This window comes from Rhyacophila brunnea, unplaced genomic scaffold (assembly GCF_057557595.1).
Source record: "Rhyacophila brunnea isolate RB1 unplaced genomic scaffold, BYU_Rbru_1.0 scaffold_22, whole genome shotgun sequence".
NCBI classification, from domain to species: domain Eukaryota; kingdom Metazoa; phylum Arthropoda; class Insecta; order Trichoptera; family Rhyacophilidae; genus Rhyacophila; species Rhyacophila brunnea.
The window spans coordinates 9171787-9194350 of NW_028232882.1; the positions used below are offsets into that span (position 1 = coordinate 9171787).

Here is a 22564-nt window from a genome sequence, read left to right on the forward strand (position 1 = left end):
TTCGGCAAAGCTATACGATGGAGGCATAACTCGAGAAGACTAGTAACCGATAGGGATTCTCCAGTGTACAAATACTCCACTGAGAAAGTGAAAATAGATGAAAAAGTAGTTCAAATTTGAAGGTCTTACCCGGCATACAAGTTCGGCAACGAGATATCTGCATCTCTCTTCTTTTATCTTATTGTCCAGATTATGCGCCAGGAGAGATGGCATTCCAAGAACTATATCTAGAAGTCTGTAAATAAAATACATTGCATTATAATAACAAGCGCCACAAGTTAAAACGACTCCACGACTGTGGATCGCGGCCCTAACGATTTAACCGTCGATCAGCTTCGAACTGACTGCATACCACCAGTTCTAGGATGCCATCCTTCTACGGTATATATGGCCAAAAATTAAATGAGGAATCTAGGAGTCTGTTTCGAATATTTACCATGCTGACGATTAACTTAACGATTAATCTTATACAAAAAGCAGCATCTCCATTTTTTCATAAAAGAATTATCTATGTTTTATATTTCCCAGGACTTTCCTTGTAGGTTTTAAAACCCAACAACCTAAAAAGTATAGTATCTCCATATTTTTATTTAAAAATTATAGGATGGTTTTATTTATAAAATAGAAATACTTTAAGCCCACGTTGGTCGCTTGTTATAGTATTTATAAAATAGAAACACTTCCGGTTTTAGTATTTATTCAGAATTCACAGAGATTAATCAACAATAACAGAGAATACGTCTTCAAGAAAACAGATTGATAAGATAAGATGACTCGCTCGACCAGATAACCAGATGAACTTGCCAAAGGATTAGTTCAGTTCAGGTAGGTATCACATTTGACAATTAGATACCACACTTATCACTAGAAACGAATCTCAATAGTGTAAGGTGCTTAGTCTCAAAATAGAGGACCTGTATGATCCAAAGTGTCAGAGATAGTCAGACTAAACTGACTAAATCCTAATCTGTCTACATAGTGCTTGCGGTGTCCAGTCAATGGGCCGCGCCATCTATGTGTCTCTTTTCAAAGTCATGCCGCTATAAAATATTAATGTAACGCCACAAGCTCAAATGGGAAGACTGGAATCATTCTACAGTGGCACCATGGGTACGGTAACAGCAATTTACAGTCGAAACAGACATTCTAGGAAACAAACCAATACATCTACGAATCACCCATAGTGCCATTGTATAATGATTCCAATATACATCACCATAACAAAAGTAAGCCTACAACAGTTTACATTGTGGATTCAAGCTATTTTTCTGACTTCACAAACATAATTTTTTTTAGAGAAGACACTATTTTCATACAGATAGCATTTCCCCATTCTATGTGATATTATATTTACTATGATTGCGAGTGATAAATAAAGGAAACCTTGTAAATCCGAGTAGCAATGAGCGCAAGCTCTCCTTGACGGAGAATTGATGCGATAGAATTCTGGCTCGGCCGGTGACCAAGAGGAGGGTCATGGAGCAAGCCAAGTCATCGAGCAGAGCCTCCCGCGACCTCTCCGACCCTCGTTGCAAGAGCAGGGATAGTCTCCAGCGGTGAACTTGGCCCGGGAAGTTCAGCGATGACACTTCAAACTCACTGCACCGGGATAAATTCATCAATCAATTATACATTATGCCGACAACACATCTTGGCTATGTTGACGGTAGCTTTTATCGATTTTATTTCCTATTGAGTTTAAAGATGAGAAGTTAAAATCATTTGTACGTAAAACAATTACGCTGTTACATATTTTAATTTTTCACTAATTTGACAACTGAATTTAAATAATAATATTTTTCTAGTATATAGTACGTTATTACTGATTATTATTCAATAGTTCAGCAATATTAAAGAGAATATAAGAATTTATTCAAATACATATTTTATTTACTCAACCCTACCTCGGAATAAGTATTCTATCTGACAGTGGCGGAGGTTGAAGGTAGGCTGTGGTGATCTGACATAAAAAGTGTACAACTTTGTGAGTCATACATATTTGTTTTCATTGAACTAACAATATAAAAATTGCAGATGGTTTTAGTTAGTTTTTTTAAGTTCATGTTACCAAATATCTAAAATTATGCCATTAAACCATACATATTTTCTAGATAGACGAATATTTATTTGATTTTAATCTATTATGGCTTGGTTTTAAAGGTTTAAAGTACGATGTAAACGTCTGGATCAGTTGAAATATTACAGAGTGCATAAAATGGCTGTCGGAACGCAATTATCGAGCCTTGTTCTCTCACACCCATTTCGCCGACCTTGAGGGTTTAACCAGTTGAAATCCAAAGTTATATATTCAACTGATTCAAATCCACCAACGGTTATGTACCGTCAGGAAACTCCTTTGTCTACAAAATGGTATAATTTTTGCCTCGCGATGTTAATTTCTTCCAATTCTTTAAGCGGTTTAAATATAACCCTTTCTTTTTGCATATCATTAGTGGTTGGCACGCTACATTGCCGGATACAAGGGAGTATAAATATACCATCATAAATCATCAGGTGTTTGAATTTAAAAGTAAGCTCATCACACTATAAAAAGTATTGAATGATATTACGTGAAATGTTAGCATGTGGCGCCTACACTCAGCGGACAACATATACTAGTGGATCTATAGTTATATGTCAAAAATCTTAGACTGAGTGAGAGTGAGGGAACCAAATATCCTTCATGTGAATAATTCCTAGTAACTATGCTATCACAGGCATTTCAAATCATGTCAAGAAATAGCAATCATCTTTGTAATTTAAATCACGGTAATTACATTACATGATTTATGGATGGTGTCAGGAGTAATCGAAATATTAGTTTTGACAACCCTGTAACTGACTAATATTTTTTTATTGAAGACATTTACAAGATTTAAGAATGTAACATTCTTCAAACATGTTTCTGAGGCTTTTCAAAATTAGAGAGAATCACTGCTCCCAATTATTCCATGTCAAAAATGGGGTACTCTGGTAAAATTTACGTCTCTTGGGGGTACTAACATGTTCCAAGAGACAGTACTCGAAAATATAATATATTATTTAATTCCAAGCTTCGTCCAAAATTCTGCTTAGTTATATAAAATACTTATTCTGAGGTGTCATCATTTAACATTATTATTTATCGAAATGTTCATTCATTGGATAAAAACAACTCACATATAGATAACAAAAATATTATCAAACAAAATGTATTCATTTTATTAAAAAAAGATAATAATTCGATAATTTTTAAACATATATTGATGCAATAATAAGACCTTATAAACATTTTTTAATTATTGAATAATTTCACATTAAAAAAAAAAAAAAAAACAATAATTATGAAGGTAGGCACTGTAAGCGTAAGGCCTGAGTGGACGAGATGTCTGCGTGACGGCAGCGGCGTGTGCAATTCAAAACGTATAACCGTGTGTGAAATACCCAAAAAAAGACATTGCCTATAAACATTTCACACACTGTTATACGTTTGAGTTGCACACGCCGCCCCCGCCCCGCCGCTAGCTTGTCCACTCAGGCCTTACGCTAAGAGAAAATATAAGTAGAAATACTTTAAAGAAACACAAAGTACGGTGAATATTTTTAAAATACTAAATAAATTACTTTCATAGTTAATTTTATCATTTAAAATGTTTTTTTATATTTAAAGTCATGCATTTAGGTAAGTTGGTTAACATAAATATTAATTGTGTCGACTTATTTGATAATTTGTCAATTTGAAACATGCTTCAAAAAGGGAAGATATTTTTTTCAATGATTTTTTGGGTCATGCCTTATGGTATTTATAAAAAAAAATAATGGTATAGTAAATCTTAACTTAATGAAGGATGACAAAATGCACGATAATTTTGTATTCGTTAAAACTAAAGAGCGCACACATATTTTGCTAAAAGAATAAAAGTATCATCATTATTTTGGTACCTATCACTTGTTTAAGAAAGCATTAAATCACCGTTTCAACTCCATGGAGCAAATGGACATCCACAGAACGGAGCTATCCTAACAGACACAGAACAGATAATAAATAGAATTCCAATAGGCTATATACCAAAACACAGTAAATTTTGAAGCAGGGTTTTGAACGTGTGTGTCCTACGAAAATGAACCACTCATTATAGACGTGCAATAGTGTGTGTAATACACCAATATTAAATGAGCGTCAATGCATAAAGCGAGAGCAGTTGTCAGTATTCGACATATGATGTATTTAAATTTATCCCACATTCTTCCTTACTCGAGATCGGTTGTCTGCTTCTCCTTACCCGTTAAGTATTTCAGTTCCCATTATTTCTGAGTTCCCTGCTAACAGACTATTATATTAGCCAGTGGTTAATTATTTAATTACAAGCAAACTGTAACCACAATATGTATGCAATCTATCATATAAATAATGGGAATCAGTTTATCCGTATTTATTAAAATTAGGCACCACCCAAACTAACTGTGACATCTATATAAATTCAATGGAATCTATAGATTATTAAAAACGGTGGTTATGTTCAGTAAATTCCTTAGCGAATGCAAACAGATCGGTAACAACTTGCACTGAGATAGCGCCACTAAAGAAAGATAAATAATTTGCTGTGCAAATGCAATAAGGGCTTATTTGCTTTATTCAAAGCGATAGATTTTGGGTTTATGTCCCGTGTGTTTATTTCTTTAAACATTTTATACAATACTGTCTGCGAGCTTTTGAAAAATCGTGGAAAACATAACTATTAATCAACATGACAATATAATTATTTTTCACAGTTGGGTACTTAAATATTTATTAGTACTTAAGTATTTTACTGTCCAAGTGTGTACCTTATAAATGCATCATGCCTATATGTTACAGGTTTCAGCATTGTTACGAAACTGGACATTTTATGACGTTCTACAAAATGGAAGTCATTTTGACAGACCTTTTATGCAAAATGGTTACTACCCATTACCCAGCGATTTAAAAACAGTTGTTTTCCCTGCTTCTTCACTGTGGACGCCAAAACGCAGCTATAAAATAGCTTCATAATTTCGTCACTCGGTGAAACATGTTATATTTTTTTTTCATATAAAATGAAATTATGTAGTGATCAAATATCACCACTGATATTTAATAGAAAAAATATATAATATTCAGATTCCTTGTCTATGGAAAATAGACAATAATTTTATAAATTCAGTGACCAAATATCACCGGTCCTATTAAATAGATAAACTTCAGATCCATTTGCCTAGGGAAAATAGACAATACTTTTATAAATGTAGCATTAAATGTGTGCACCAACAAAAAACATAACAACAATCGACACATTCACAAGACACTTCAACACATAAAGATAAACATAAAAGGTAGCAATGATGAAGTACTATAGTGGTGGAGTGATAATAATATATAAGATAATTTCAATACTGAAACATTTGGGAGTAGAACGTACCCCCGTCTTCTGATTGTTTCCAATTGGTTAGAATTTAGCATCTTCGCTTTGCCGTACTTATCCTTGTGCGGGCTTTCGGAAAATTAATTTCGACAATTCAATTTGAGTTCAACGTTAATCAATTCAAATTCAAGTCAAGTATTTATTTATTGTATACAGCAATATTCAATTTGATACATTTTCTTTTCGGTTGATTGCGAAATAGAAAGCATTCAACAGTATTATAAAACAATTTTGTAGGGGTGCGGTGAGTCCCAATTCCACTAAAGCCGTTTTGATTTGCTCAAAGTTTTCTACGAGATGTTCTTCCATATCACATACTTTCCTGGTCTATGTTTAGGAGTAGGTAGACTTACACTGAAACCCTAAAAATTGCAGCATTTCGAGAGGACTTTCCAAGAAGTAAATAATTCTATTCAAATATAGATAATATTCATATCTATGATACTAAATATTTTTCGAATTTTTATTTAAAAAAATGAAACATCGAGCAAAAATATAAATGATTAGTATGTATTTTTTTTTTCCGACTATATTCCTATGTAAGACAATACGGACCTCTACAGAGTGGAGGTTTGTATTAACAGATTTGTTTTTACGAGAAATGGATGGTCGGCCATTTGCTCAACCTATTAGGTCCATACTCTGACTCATTGAAAAAATAATATGTGTACTTGCCAGATCCGGGATTCAAACCTGGGACCCACGACGTTATAGGCTGACGCTTAAGCCATGCGGCCATCATTTGTAATTAGTACACCCGCTGACCCGAGTCACATGATATTACAACACTTGATAGGAATTCCATAACGTTGTTAATATGGTTGAAATAGTAGCCATAGAAAAATTTATATTCTGTACATTGACACATTGAAAGATTGCGACTGTAAACTCTCGTTTGCTATTATTTGTGATTGGTTATCTAAATATGCTAAATCACAATGTTTCGGTGTATTTATCTACCTATCTATATACAATTCCAGTCATTCCACAAACAATTATAGCTTTACTTTTATCATAATGTCAATGCTTCGGTTTTAGACTCTGTCTATAAGTGTGGATATTCATATTTTCTTTGACATCTTTAGAATTCATGCTATTATTGAAACTTGCTTAAGTCCTAAGTCGCGCTCCATTTGCGTCAGTGTAGGATTATGGATCACTTCATGAGTGAAAGACATCACTATTGCGAATTTTGATGATTCACGTTTGCGAAGCTTCCTTTGGAACCGTCCAGAGAGACACATCTCTTTGCCGTACGAATATCATCCCGATTTGTAATATGAGAGAATACCTCGTAGCTAAACTTGAGACAAATAATCTTTCGAGTTGTGTTTAATTTAACCGACTCACCGCAAGCCTACGATCGATCGGTAAGGTTTAATGTTTTTGCTGGCACTAGCATGATTTGTGAACATTACATGGGTAAAAATCAAACGAAATATATATATATTATGTTGCTTCAAACTATGGTATTAATACAATTATGGCAATAGTCGAAAGAGATAAAACTAAAAATAAAATGACATTCCCAGTTAACATATAATATACTAGGATGTATCTTGTTTTGATATCTTTCTTATAATAAAAGTTTACTAAAAGGACTTTGCGTATGATTTTTTTTTATAATAGATTATTTTCCATTGTAAATGCACGTTCACATTCGATAACTGATTCTATGAATTGAATTAATTTCAATTATACTGTCATTTATTACTTACTCTATCACTTTATTATAATTATACCATATATCAAAAAAAAAAAAAAATGGAGGGTTAATGGCACAACATGAACAAGTCCACGACCAAAAGTTTTCAGATAACAGCGGTAACAAGCGAAAAAATAACGTTTTGACAAAAAAATCTATCGAGACTTTGTACAGAAAAAAAATGTTTTTTCATTTCGGACAACTAAACAAGTGCTGAGGATTAAATGAATACAAGTACATCGGTGATCAAGTTGAGTAGATTGATTTAAAAGTTGTATATAACGCAATATAAAATTTTACATGCTTAACCGTCACTCTATAACTTACTGAGATATCATTTTCAAATGCTCCTTTATATTCCTTAAAAAATATTGATATTTTCCTGTTTCTTAATATATTCGGTGTTTGAAGGAGAACAAGTGAAGCCAATTCAGCAGTCAGATGTTTGAATCCTTTTTCACGCATAAATTGGCATGTGGTAATGTGAAAACTGCTCACTCATTTTTTAATTATTTATTATTTGTACTTGTTCGATCTTCAGCAACTCGATTAAAGTTTGGACTTGTTTTCCATTGTGGACTTATTCATGTTGTGATCCGAGACCCTCAATTATAAAAACAAAATTGTTTTACTACATTTTCATATCATAATCATTAATGAAAATACTACAGTCAAATGGACTGCGTTATGTATTGACAGATTAAATAACATCCAATGTTGAATGAGACATTCATTTGGGAGTTTTAAATTAATTGTTATATTAATTAATTGTGTATTAATTGTTATTCAGCCGATTGCATACATATTTAAGAAGAAATCTATAATACCACAGTTTCGTAAAAAATTTGCATTGCCCGTATGTGCATAAAGCTGTCCAAATATCTTTTACAATTGACACTTAATTAATTGATCTGAATACTTCCGATCATAAATTTATCTTTATAGAAGGTTACAATATCACACAGCGAATGCAGAGTTAGTTTTAATTATAAACACATTATAATAAAGTGATAGATCAAATGAAGAACCCAGAATAAAACAGTGTCAACCCCCATATATCATTATAGTTTCGATAAAAAAAACAAGTTTAAACTGTGTTTATTTATTTAATTTAAAAACAGGTCATATGAATCCTCCACATAACATGTTTATAAAAATTTTGTCACCTGTGTGAAATGCCACAATAAAACTAATCTATAGGTAATCTCTTTCATAGTGACACCGGTGAGTGCGTATTCATTATAGCACGATCAATTTTTAATAATATTTTTTTGTCCCGAACTTGTTGATTTGTAACAAGACTACAACTAAAGAAGTGGCTTGTACTAGGAGAAATTTAAGAGGTCGCCAGTGTAGAGAAACAAATTTATGAGGTAAACTCAATCGCCTTTTGGTTTCAACGCACATATTCGATGCCACTGCCTACGCACATTATTTGGCGTCAAACCTGCCACTAATAGTAAATTTGTGGTCGACGCTAATCTAAATCGAAACACACCTATCAACAGAATTTTAAACAAATAACTTACGAGGCGATTCACAGAGATGGCACATGATCAATTGAAATCATAAGAGTTAACACTATTATATCCCTAGGCCCTTCTACTGTAACAATAATTTAATCGAAACGTCTTCAATACATAGGAAAGCTAGCATCCTAGAAAGCACCTCTGCCCGATAAATAAATAAATGCACTTTGCAATGGACATTATTTGACTCAGAACAGAATAAAAGAAACTTAATTGTGAAAAGTATTGCCTAATTTGCTTGCATTCCAGTTCCCATTAGGGGAAATTTAATATGGTACTATGTATATCGGACAATGTGAACCAAAATACAAGAGCAAATAAACAACTTTTATATATAAGAAAAGTTTCAATTATTTTTTCTTTTTTTATTATTTTAAATGGCTGTCGATTGCACAGACAAGTGGTGAAGTGAAAGAAAGCGTCTCACCCTCTTTCCCGGACGCACTCCAGTTGCTTGTGGCTCAGTCTGCGTGGTTCTCCCTTGGTGTCGACGGCCACCGCGTCCAACTCATCAAAGGACGGCGCCAGGAAGAGATCTTGGAGATTGAGCCGTTTGGGTCGGTGAGTTATCTCCATGGGCAGACCCGGCTGTGGCGGGGTGGCCCCCAATGGTGTCGGTAACACTGGAACCATATAAAGTTATTTCTTTCTACCTCTTGGTGGGTTCATTTACAATCCTAATGTTCCCTGTTATATTTTGTAATTTTTTCATTTTAAAAATACCTCACTAGAGAACAAATACTGTAAAGCCATATAGGTAAAATGTAAAAATATGAAGAATGTATGGTTATATCTCTCTTCTCGGCCGTTCCCTCAGGGCTGAGGATTGTGACGACTCTGAGCGATTAATGCTAGAAACACATTAACATCATGTCACGTGAGCTCATTTGCAAGAGCCATCAGAATATTAAATAATAAAAACTGAGAAACTCTAAAAACATTGCGTTAGTAATGTGTAAATTTTCAGAAAATGTGTGGTTCTGATACATTTTGTCAGATTTTGCTAACTGATACTATTCGTTTTCGGCTCTAAATGTGCTATGGGATGGGAGCAGTCCTCTGCTTCTATCGGGGCAACGTAAAGGCTGCCCACAGTAATCTCCTTCACTTGACTTGGTCGCTTCAGTGCGACCCTCATGGTACAAAAGCGAACATTCTGTCACTCGCCCAATCTGATAAACCATATGAAGTTACGTGTAACAAATTATACTTTTTTTTACTACCTTCTTTTATATACAATTCTTAAGTTAATAAAAATATATTTTTGATTCAATTCTGGGATATATTCAATAAATCAATCCTGGTATTCCAGAATCCCTTTATTATAAACCCAAAAAGTCATTAGTTAAAATTTGTCATAATTAAGTATGACTCTTTTAGCATTGTGGTCAATGTGCGTGGGTGCGATACCCGAGAGATCCAGGTTCGATTCCTGCGGTGTCTTACTTTTTTTAAAAAGATTTTTTCTATTGGTTATAATATATTTTCTCAGAAGTGTTTTCAAAATTATGTATGTTCCTAATCTAGATATTGTGAGTATCTAATGAATAATATTTATGACAGTATTAAATTTCCTCACCGATGGGGAACATCTTCCAATGATACAGAAACTCCTCGGCGACCTGCTTGATGTTGTTGACGAGCTGCTCGACCTCGGGGGGCGCCCCCACCAGGTTCACGTCGAACTTGATCGGCTGCTTCTCAGGCTGCATCTGCCTGTCGGGGGGGAAGAGGGAGTTGGGGCGGGTGCTCCCCTCCGAGATGGAGCGGTTGTAGATGTTGGTGGGCCGCATGGGGTTGCCAACCCCGCTCTCTGGCCTCATCATTTTTAATTAGTTCCACGTCACCGCCTCCATCTTGGATTCAGCCATCTCTGCTATATCATATTATTGTGCCCTTTTCAGTTATCCACAAATTCATTCATTGAAATGTAATTGAAATTGAGAGACGTAGCCAAAAGTGTGACGGCTGTACACAGGAACCTCAAGTGACTGAAACAAAAATAAAAAATAACTGTGTTACGAGAAGAAGAAATGCCATCTGCTAGATATTGAACATAAATGCATAAGAACTTATGAAGAATATAACTGTACATCTGTTGCAATAAAAAAAAAAAACTCTTATTGAAATAATGTGGGAGATCCTTATTATTTCTAATTCATTAGAAGTAAAACTGTTTTAATGTGTACCTATATACATATTATCTGTACTAGAGTCAACTCACATTTTTCAATTTTGTATTTTTTGTATTAATAATGCCAAATGATGTAAATACATCAATCTGAAGAAAAAATCAGATTTTAATATTCTTAAGGTTTTATCTACATTACATAATTTTCTCTCCTCTTCTTAATAAATTTTTAATGTTACTTTTACTTTTTGATGCTAATTAATACATCTGGAAGGTTTTGAAGGAGGCAAGGTGGCTAAAATTTGGTTTGATGACTTTTGCTTGTTAAAAATCTGGACCAAAGCAATATTATTATGACAAACTATTCCTGATTAGTTATTGTTGCCTGTTTCAGACGAGTATTAAGCGTTGGACTATAAAGCCGTGGGTCCCAGGTTCGAATCCTGGGTCTGGCAAGTACACATATTGTTTTTCAATTTGTGTGTGTCAGGGTATGGACCTAATAGGTTGAGCAAGTGGCTGACATCCATTTCTCGTAAAAAACAAAATCTGTCAATACAAACCTCCACTCTGTGGAGGCCCATATGATCCTATCAGGATCGGACATGGTTGGAAAAAAAAAAAAAAAAAAATTAAGTGTTTAAAAAAAAAAATCAGTTAGGTACATGTTCAAACACGTGCGTTAACATCATTTTACTCCCTACTTCAATTATAGTTTGTCAATTTATGGCTACGGCCGTATGTTGTAGCTTAACTACTGGGGAATGCCAAAAGAAATGGCGTATTTCAAAAAACAACTACCGTATTCTTAGGTCAATAATAATTACAAAGCAATCATTATTCGTATGATGTTTATCACACTTGAATGGTCAAAGACATAGCTTATAATTAGTATCTTTAGAATTATCTTCAAATGTGTTAATCTTGCCCATTTTTTGAATAATAAAATGCCTAATTCTTGTCAAATTTGGGATCACAGAGATCATCAATATAATTTTTTATCGTAGATATTTCACAATAATAATGTCGACATAAATTATACTAATGGTTTTATAAATGCGTTTAAAAATTAATAAAAGTAAAAAATCTTAACACCACTGCACATGTAGTGAAATATGACTATATTCTAAAACATTAGAGCGAGAGGTTTAAAAGAATACTATTTTATGTAATAAAAATACTTTATGCAGTCATCAAATGTTTAAAATAAATATAAAGGATAATAAGGCTTCAAAATTATATAAATAGATTATCTACAACGTTTAAGGAATGTCCAGGATCATGCTTTGAAAATGCAATAGTGAAAATCAAATAATTCAAATTTAAGCAACATTTTACTAACGTACCGTGGTGACTTTTGCATCTTAAAGAACATAATTTTACACTTCGGGTGACGTACTCATCTCAAAACTGCCTTTTTGAGGGTTGGTGATTTTCTCCTGAATGGTGACGATATGTTCTTCAGACTTTGTAAGCAAATTTAATCAGCTTTAGTAATTTGGGAGTTCAGTATATGAACTGTTAATGTGACGTTTATCATCAATCATTTATTATTTGATAAGCGTTTCCAAATCTAATAAGCACCACTCACTTTATTTATCGCTGAGTAGTTATGTTAAAGCCAGTGGCGTGTGGTAGGTTTTCAAACTGGGGATGCTTTTCAAAATGAAAGTTATAACTGTTAATATATCATCAGTGTTTTGTAAAAAAGGCAAATTAAACAAAATGCTATTTTACAGGAGGATTTTTAACTTTTGACATTTATTTATTAATTACCTGTGGATGATTATAAATGTCTAACAAGTTTATAATAAAGCCTAGAAAGAATACTGTCTTTATAATAGGCTTTATATTATAATATTTTAAAAGGCCTAATAGGTATGTCACATTCGCTTTATATCTGTAACACTAAGTTCATAATAACGAGAAATATCAACCACAATCGTTGTTTACATCACAATGCTTGAAATGGCAAACACTCTTTTTGCTGGTTACATGATTTATTTATTGGAAATTATAGTTATTTATAGATGGATAAATCCATCAGCGTGCGTCATTAGGATACTTCTAATTGTCAATAAAATGATAAAATTAACCAAGACTGCGGAATGGGCCAGTAGAGGTTTACGACACACCGATAAGTATTATTGTGTAATATTCTGAATATAATACAATCAAAACATAAAGAAATAACGTAATCAAGAGTAAATAGTTTGAGGTTATAGGCAATTATTTAATCAATATAACGATTGGAATTTTACTCCTGTGAATTTACTTTTAACTTTATTTGGTTCCGTTAACAAAACCATTACTATGACCTGTCGTAAACTTTCGAAGTCGAGCGAAGAAAAAATGCATGTGTGATAAATTATAAAAACAGCATATGTATAAACAGCATTGGCGAAGGGTGGAGGTAGGCTGTTAAGATCTGCCATAAATAGTGTACATTAAACATTGTCAGTCATACTTATTTGTTTTAATTGAAATAAGACTACAATTTACAGATGGTGTTGGTTAGTTTTTAAAATTCAATTAAACCCTGCAAAACCAAGCCAATCAAAAATGCTCTAAAATATCTAAAATTATACAATTAAATCATACATAACTTTAGATATTTTATAGATAGAATAATATTTTTTATCTATTACAGTTTGGTATGGGCAGGGCTTAATGAATTTAAAAAAATGAAAGAATTAATCCAACGAAAACAAATAATTAGTATGAATGAAAAATTGTGCACAATTTTGTCACATCGCCTAAAGTATACCAAAACTATTATGGCTTGGTTTAGGCAAGGTTTAATTGATTTTTAAAAACTAACCAACACCGTCTGTAAATTGTAGTCTTAGAGCGGAATGCACAATCTAAGATTTCGATCCTAAGGATAAGTCGCCGAAAAGCATAACTTAAGGGCTTGCGCAGACAGAGAGCGGTCGGAGTTCTGCGTTCAACCGACCGTTGACCGCTAACGTTCAGGGACAGCAGACAGGTGGCGGTCAACAATAAGCGTTCCATTTGTTTATAAACGTTGTACTGACACAAGCGCTGCATAATGCGAGACCGCTATATTCCGACTGCGAGTGGAAGTGAGAAAGCACCGCTGTTGCGTACTCACTCCCCCGTGTGGTTTCGCTCTATGTTGTGTGACTGCTCAAATTCCTATGACGGGACTGGACGGGAGGTACGGCGTTCTTTGTAATTCCGGGCATAGAACTCCAGAACTCTAGCGTTCCAATTGACCGGCGCGGTCTGACCGCCGGCTGTGTACCCATACAGTATGAAGTCCATACAGTACAAAGAACGCCGAACTCCGAACGCGGAACGCAGACCGCCTGACCGCGCTCTGTCTGCGCAAGCCCTAACTATAGACAATCCTGAGTATAGAGTTAAGGAATCCTTAACCATAGACTACTTTTGTTATGAACACGCCCCCTTCTTTATTACCATTTACCACTGACAGCTGCTGCCAAAATAAATTCGCATGTCTATAAAACAGTCCATACACTCAATTTCATTTAACAATGTATCTCAATATGGATATTGATAGTGTTAATTCGTTTGGCATGTACTTGCAGAATATTATTTTACTTTTATACGCCAGCCCGTAGAAATACAAAATGCCAGGTGAAGAATGACACTTGACGCTAGTGTTACCATGTTAAAAAAATATCTTACAGTGCCTGTGGAATCACGTATAATGACTTATAACGGAAACATAAGAGTATTATAATTAAATATTAATATGTATTTATAGTTATTGCATTTATAAAATGCAGTTGTCATATTTTTGTCATCGTTTAACAATTATAAAATAATTTACCTAAGCTATAGGAAAGAGAATTTTTAAATATGGTAATATTTTCAATAGACATGATCTTAACTAAGGACAATGTTTCTGCATAGTGTTTTCTGCTAAGGAAATTTTAGTTATGACAAATGTTTCTGCATTCCGCTCTTAGTTTAATAAAAAGAAATTTAATACATATGACTGACAAAGTTTAATGTGCACTATTTATGACGGATCTTAACAGCCTACCTCCACCCTTCGTTACTGATACACAGGGAATGTAGATTCATCTTCCCTCTAGTCAATATAACAGTACCGAATGTTTCAATTCAATTTTGAAGCAATATTTCAGTATTCAACTGTCCATCAAGTAATAGTTGTTGCTGATGATGCATAAAAACTTTGGCCTGAAATACTCTGGGTTATATTTTTTTATTACTAGCGTTGTTGAAGGAAGGAAGGTTTAGCATTTCTCCCTGGTAATTTGAAAAACATCATAAGAGCTAAAGGGTTTTAATGTGCCCCTGATTGAAAACTATTGGATACCACTGGGTTAGAACAATTAACGGTGCTGTTTCTAATGAAGTATTTAGGTGACAACATTGCATGTCGGTGTATGCAACATGTTCATTCTCGTTTTTATCCAGCCGTGACATTCTGACTAATTAATTAAAGTGCTCACCAGCGATTCACTCTAATTTACGCATACTTACAGTGAATTGGTTTTTATTTTTTAATCTTCCAGCATACAAGTTTATTTTTCTTTTCTGTATTAAATTCATTTGATCAACATAGACAGATCGGGCTTAATACAAAGGGGATCCACAGAATTATTAAAAAAAAAATTCAGATTGAGATACTGTAAATAATTGCAGTAACGCAAGTGCATCAGTAAGACGTAACCAAGCTAATACCCCGTTTACACGTGCATGGATTTACTGCTGACAGTACGTATTACCGCGGCCATAACAAGAAAATGTATCTGTAAACATGTATTATCCTGCAGTTGCAAGGTTGCATGCATGAATCAAAAAAGTTCGGAAGCTTCTGAATTTTCATCTGACAGTTTAGAATTTTTCAAACTGTGCCTGAGCAGTAGAACGATAGTGGCGAACCTGCCGGCAAAAAACCAACTACGAACGAATTTTGAGGTTAACTGATTTTCACTATCTGTCAAATAGTACCATAAAATAACCTTGCACAATGTCAGCCAGAGGTGAACTTTGCCGTCCGTGCGTGTTAAAACATGATTTTGACTTTGACACAGGTACATAAATAAAATGGTTTACATTGTAAGTTTAACTTAGGTTCTAATGTAAGTAAGTACTTAAATAGACTAGGCACTTTGGTTCACGATGGATAGCCACACTCTTGAAGAATGTGATTGGAGAGACAGCCGTGAATTTACGTGCAAACAGTTATTGTCACGATAGTTAAAAATACACATTATTGCTGCCAGTAAATCCATATACGCGTACAGGCGCTATAAGTAAATCGACTTCGAAATTAAATAAACAATTGAAAATTCAACATGACCGTTTTCAATATTCTGTAAATGAGGTCTCATTCTCAAATAAAATTGTATTACTACAGTAGAACCTCGATTATCCTAAATGATTGGGGATGAAAATAGTCTGGATAATAATTATTATTGAAAACTCAGTGTCTGGATATGGGGTACGTGCCCAGAAAAGTGCAGGGGTCCGCGATTGAATCCATGAAAAACTATAGATAGTAGCTAGGGTAAATGCGGAAACCAGTGGCAACTGCCAGATTTTGTTAACTCCGCCTTAACCCTCCGAACAAACTAAACCTTAACGCTTTCGCTGCTGAATAGATAATGAGATTTTAATTGCCCCCTTTAAAATGCACGTTAATTACATCGATCAGCCGCCTGGTCATTACGCGCCGTGTGCGTCTTCCGCGTCCAAAGTATTAAACAATCAATAATAAATTGTTCTGGACAATTTTTCTGTGTAATTCAAATATCTTTAATCGGTATACCGTTAGCAGGTTCCAACCCTGGATCTGGCTAATTCACATTTTGTTTTTCAACATGCATTTGGACCCAGAGTATGGACCTAATAGGTTAAGCAAGTGGCCAACACCCATTCCTCGTCTCCACTCCGTGGACACCCATATGATACTCTTAGGCATAAAGCCCACCAAAAAAGCGTTCGGTGCGCTCACTACTGACTAGGCCCCCTCCCACCCGCGCATTACCCTTCACCTATGTAATAAGGGGCTCAAGGAGCACAAAATAATTATTATTATCAGCGTCTCTCATAACAAAGCAATAAAAATATTATATTATTTCTCGGGGCTTGTAATTAATATTCACGATGACATCATTCTACCAGCGAAATATTGGACACGCAGCAAACTAAACAATGGGTTCACTGTTATTAAATAATGGCTTCACACCCGTCTATCGACGACGCTTCCAGGAGCGTGATTTTGCTTGCCGTGTTCAATGAATGGACTACGTTGTATTTTCGTTAATTCGTATGGCTGAGAAGCCAAAAAACGATGAATCATGGAGCACGCGGGCACAATGCGTCGTCAAATCCAGTGTGCGCTGGCGTATTTGATTACGTTGTATTTTCGATGATTCACATAGAATATGCGCGAGCGCCCCGCAAGTCCGCTTTAGTGGATTTTATGCCTTAGGATCAAATTTGGAGATGCGTGTGTAAAAAAATTTACATCAGACAGACAACGGATACCTACTTCACTAAATTGTAAAACATAAAAAATATTATGTTAATACTTGGTCAATCGTTTTTCGTAAATTTTCAATATATACCCATGTGTAAGGGTGTTTTTTTATTTGTTTCTCCAATGACACACTTGTAGAAAAGGGTTTACCATTCCTGTACCTACTACAATATACCTGAATAAATTTCAAATCAGAATATTTTTAAATGAAATAAGTAGGTACAGAGTACAGATTTTATTATGCCTTCAGACAAATGGATTAACATGACGAAAAAAACATAATTCATTAAAACAAAATACTGAATTAAGTACATTGGATAATGGTACCCATACAATATGATGTTCAAGTAAGTAAAAACTGTATGCAATACTAAAAAAACATGGTAATTGAAGTAGGTATATTTTGCACATTATCCAATCGAATTATGTATATGAGAATGATGTGCTGCTCAAAATTGGTATATATATATGAATGGAAATACCAACTACTGCGTAATATGTACGTTATAAATTACTAGCTGTACATAGTTGTAGGTAAGTATGTTATAAATTAAAACTATCAAATTTCAGGTACGGAATTTTAACGTTGGGTTAGAAACATCTATCAAAGACTATCTGATAGTTTTATTTACTATCACAAACAAAGATTTTGATTATCAGAAAGCGATCCAGGGGTAAATCCAATCTGTAAAAATAGCAGCACCAGTTTAAACACAAACTGTACAATGTCTGCAATGAACTGGGAACGGTGGAACACAATATAGATAGGATGAACAATATATCAGCGTCTGAGTGGTTAACGTCTGCAAAACCAGAGAGACGACGATGTGCCAGGAGACCACGACTCGGTAGCTAGATGGAGTGGAAAAGGACTTCCAGACATTGAAGTTGAGAGTAATGCTGGCGATAGTGGCAAATAGTGGAAGGAAAAACCTTCTTTTATGTGGATGTAAGCCAAATCTTTTTTTATGCGGTAGATTTATTTGTAGCAAGATGGTCTGAGATTTATTTACCAGGACCGCACTTTATATTAGTGTTACAAGCTTAAAAGAGGTTTTTTACTCATTGAACCATCCGTCCAGTCCGTGCTGGACAATATGTCCAAAAAACTGTAGAATGCATCTCGAATGCGTCTCAGACATATAGTAGGTATATGCATGAGATATTTTCAAATTATGTATGATTAATACATAGAATGTTACATTCTCAAATCTTGTGAATTATTCGTGAATAAATAAAATAGTTTATTAAATTATTAGCAAGCCTAAGTACGTTATATAAACTAAATATTGGAGTAATCCGTGATGACGGTTAGTAACTAAGGCATTTAATTGATACCTACCTTGATTTAATATACAAAAACCGATACCCAACATTGTAACGCAATTTGATATGCATTTCATATAAGAACTACCAGTTAAAATCGTTGTAATTAAATAGGATGCCCGTAGCTTAGTTGCAAAAGCACAGTGGCGCGAATCTAGCGATGACCCCCGTTGGGTGTCGTATTTTTTTCTTTTGGTTCTTGTCTATTTAGTGGAAGCCAGCGGCAAACAAATTTTGAAAGTAGCTGATATACTGGATTAAATGTTAGGTTAGGTTAGGTTAGGTCATCATTCATGAATTCATGAATTTTGCCGAAATCGGCTATGAAAATTGCAGCTGTTCTCACCTGGCTTCCAGTACACAGACTTGTACCAAGATTTTTTCTAGTAGATATATGCATGAGATGTTTTCAAATTATATATGTTCAATATCTATAATGTAACAAATCTTGTGAATTATTCGTTGAATAAAAGAAACTGTTTATTAAAGAATGTATCTCCTGGAAGGTCGGAAGTCAACTGGCAGGCCCAGCTTCCGGTGGTTGGACGGTGTCAACAATGATGCTAGTGCAGACACCTTAAGGATACAGGCCCAGGATAGTGGTAGATGAAGTTTTTGGAAGAGGCTGAGACCCGCCCTGTGTTGTTCAGCTACTGATGATGGCTTATGTAGTAATTAATAAAATAATGTCATTTATTCGTTCCTAACAAAATCAAGTTTCAGGGTTTATCTTGGCAATATTTGCATATTTAATAGTTGATAAAATCCACTCTAGAAGACATATTTAGACGCATCGACTGGGCGAGAAGAGGAATCCTCATCAGCGGAGAATATCTCAGTCACCTGCGCTTTGCAGACGACATTGTTGTCTTCGTGGAAACCCAAGAAGAACTCCAGGGCATGATGCAAGAGCTCGCAAATGAAACCTTGAAAGTAGGTTTAAAGATTAATGTCTCAAAGACAAAAGTAATGATAAACCACTTCGCTGATCCAAAAGCGATATTCATCAACGGCAATCAAATCGACAGAACCAACAGCTATGTCTACCTCGGATAGCAAATGTCTGTAGATGGAGGCATAGATGACGAGATTGCTCGAAGAGCTAAGCTAGCTTGGAGTGCATTCGGGCGCATAAGTAATATATTCAAGAGCGACCTTCCAATATGCCTGAAGCGTAAAGTGTTCAACCAATGTGTGCTACCAGTGCTAACGTATGCTTGCGAAACATGGACTCTACACACATGAGAGATCCAAAAAATTGAGAGTTGCGCAACGTGGCATGGAAAGGTGCATGTTGGGCATTACGCGTAAGGACCGCAGAAGGAACCAGTGGATAAGAAAGCAAACAAGAGTGAGAGATGTGATAGAGGTCACCAAATTGATGAAATGGCGGTGGGCCGGACACATTGCACGGCGAATGAACGGCTGCTGGACGAATGCAGTCATTCAGTGGTACCCGAGGGGCACTAAGCAGCCACAGGGGCGCCCCAAAACCCGCTGGATTGACGAACTTGTCAGGTTTGGTGGAAGTACGTGGCAGAAAAAAACAAGAAACCGAGAAGAGTGGAGGGAGCTGGGGGAGACCTTCATCCAGCAGTGGATCGACCCCGGCTGAAAATACTTATATAATAATATATATAAAATTTACTGTATGAGTGTGATGTAAAAGAATAATAATGCGAAGCTTGCTACTTACGAATTTGCAAAGTGAAATGACATGCAGCTGATTTAATCATTCGTTTTAGTTTTACGTCATCACTTTGATATACTGCGTCCACCGCGACCCCGGCGAGTGCGGATTCGATATATCGTGATTTTTTTTTAAAACTGGATTTTGTAGAAAGGGGAAATTATCCACCAAATTTAATTTTTAATGTGGATGAGACGGGACTCTAATGGAAACGAATGCCAACACGTATGTTTATTTCCATAGAGGAGAAGACTGCTTCTGGATTTAAAGCATCCAAGGATCGTCTAACTCTTCTTCTCTCGACTCATTGAAGAAACTGATAAAGGTGATAGAGATGCTAGATTTAATATTATGACAGCTATCAGAAACATCGACGAAGCGTTGAATGAAGTCACCCAGTCGTGTATGAAGGTTGTTTGGAAAAGGTTGGTCAGTGAAATTGTTGAAGTTCACTGCAATTATGAAAATGACATTCAAAATATCATCGAAGAGATTTGTCTTATAACCATATCCGGAGGCATCGAAGGTGTTAATGTAGATGATATTCAGACTATGTTAAAATCACATGGCAAACCCGTTGATCGCGAAATTACGCTTATCGCGACCATATCCAGAATGTATCTATCTACATTCAGGTTTTCTTTAATGCTTTGAGAATGTAGGTAGGTATAATCAGCTGATTTGTATTGTATAAGAACTAGGTACCAAATTATGGCTTAAATTCATTTATGAAAAATAAATAAATGGTTTAACTATCCTGCTCAATATATTATTGAAGATTTACAAGCAAGCTTAACTATACAATTTTTAGTATTATGCATTGTAAGAAAAATACAATCTTTTTTTATATTAGAAAAACCTTACAATAAAATTCTTCTCATGGTAGTATTTGACAGGTCAATTTTGATCCATTAAATTGGTTGATAATATTGATATTAAAACGTTGTAATTACATACAATTATTTCACAAAAGATTCACAATACACATTAGCCTAAATTAGATTGAAAATATCATTTACTGTTGACACAGGAACGATAACATAAACCTATCTGTATCAGTATTTAAGGAGTCAATATTTTTCTAATATTCTTTTACCGGAATGTTTCGAGTGTGTTTGGATAGTATATTGAACGGTTTGTGTGTTAATAAATAAATAATTGGATCAGTTTCTAACCTGTATTATTATAGCTCCTGTCTCAGACAGACATATCAACAAATCACCGAATGTCCCATGGAAAAGGAATAAATTAACTAAAAATGTAGTATTCTAAGTAATGCGTTCCTGCATAATGAAATGTATATTGAATAGTAGACCTATGTTGTATTTCATTTATAACGAATAGGAGAACAATACTTAATAAAACATGGAATTATAATGGACATACCTATTAAATATATTGAGCCCTTTTTGCACAATCCATTTGAATTAATTTATTATGAAAGCACATTCAACAATGTAGAGGTGTGTTTAGATATAACTTAATGAAGTTATCGCGGAGTACCCGAACGGAGCACAACAAAGTAAAAAAACAAATCTACATAATTATTATGAAAATATTTTTGACAACGAGCCGACGACACAAGTGGGAGAGAAAATGGTACTGTTCATGTCAAGTTGTACGGTTTGCGGACAAAGAAGGCGGTAGGCGTTTTCTCTATTAAAAGTTGGAAGTGACATCTGTGGGACAATAGAATGATGTTGCATTATCGGTAAAGCAGGAATCTTTACTGGTCGGAGGAGTAACAAAATAAAAAGCAAGATTTTATATTATTATTCGAATTTGACTTTGGAGTCCTTGAGATAGGGTTTGCTCTTCCTTCTTCGCGTGAGGTTATATTCTACTAATTTATTTTCCTTTTTCTTGTCGTTGGTCATTCCTCCCTTTTTTATTTACTGGTCATACCCGCGCGTCCTTTTTTTATCTAGGGAGTTTGGGACTCCTTTGTCTTCATTTCTAGATTTGGCTTTCTTACTGTTTAGCCGGCTCGCACATCACAACTCGCCTTGCGTGCCTGACGGCCATAAATCAAATCTTCTGAGACCGCCGACGAATGTTGCATGCTACAACCTAGCACATCTGCCTAGCGGCAAACGTCAAACGCGAAAAAGGAGAAGTCTCTCGTCTGCCATTTTTATTGTGTTGATTGTATGAACAAACGTCAAACGCGGTGACCAGCGATGAGCGAGCAATGACAGTGTAGACAGAGACAGAAATGGCCGATGGCCGCAGGCTGTGCGCTTGCGCGGAGTCGACTT

General features: G+C 35.0%; 1 protein-coding gene across 2 annotated transcripts in view; it reads right to left on the reverse strand.

Annotated features, from left to right (window-relative positions):
* The window catches only part of LOC147070019 (uncharacterized), a 46504-nt gene extending 24585 nt beyond the window's left edge, over positions 1-21919 (reverse strand). For both annotated transcript variants that reach the window (XM_085949852.1, XM_085949851.1), the window contains exons 1-5: positions 21693-21919; positions 10234-10645; positions 9082-9277; positions 1384-1599; positions 130-235 (exon numbers count right to left, since the gene is read on the reverse strand). In XM_085949852.1, the coding sequence (XP_085805978.1) occupies positions 130-235; positions 1384-1599; positions 9082-9277; positions 10234-10480 (765 nt within the window). In that variant the 5' untranslated portion in view covers positions 10481-10645; positions 21693-21919. The remainder of the gene's footprint in view (positions 1-129; positions 236-1383; positions 1600-9081; positions 9278-10233; positions 10646-21692) is intronic.
* Positions 21920-22564: the final 645 nt, after the last annotated feature.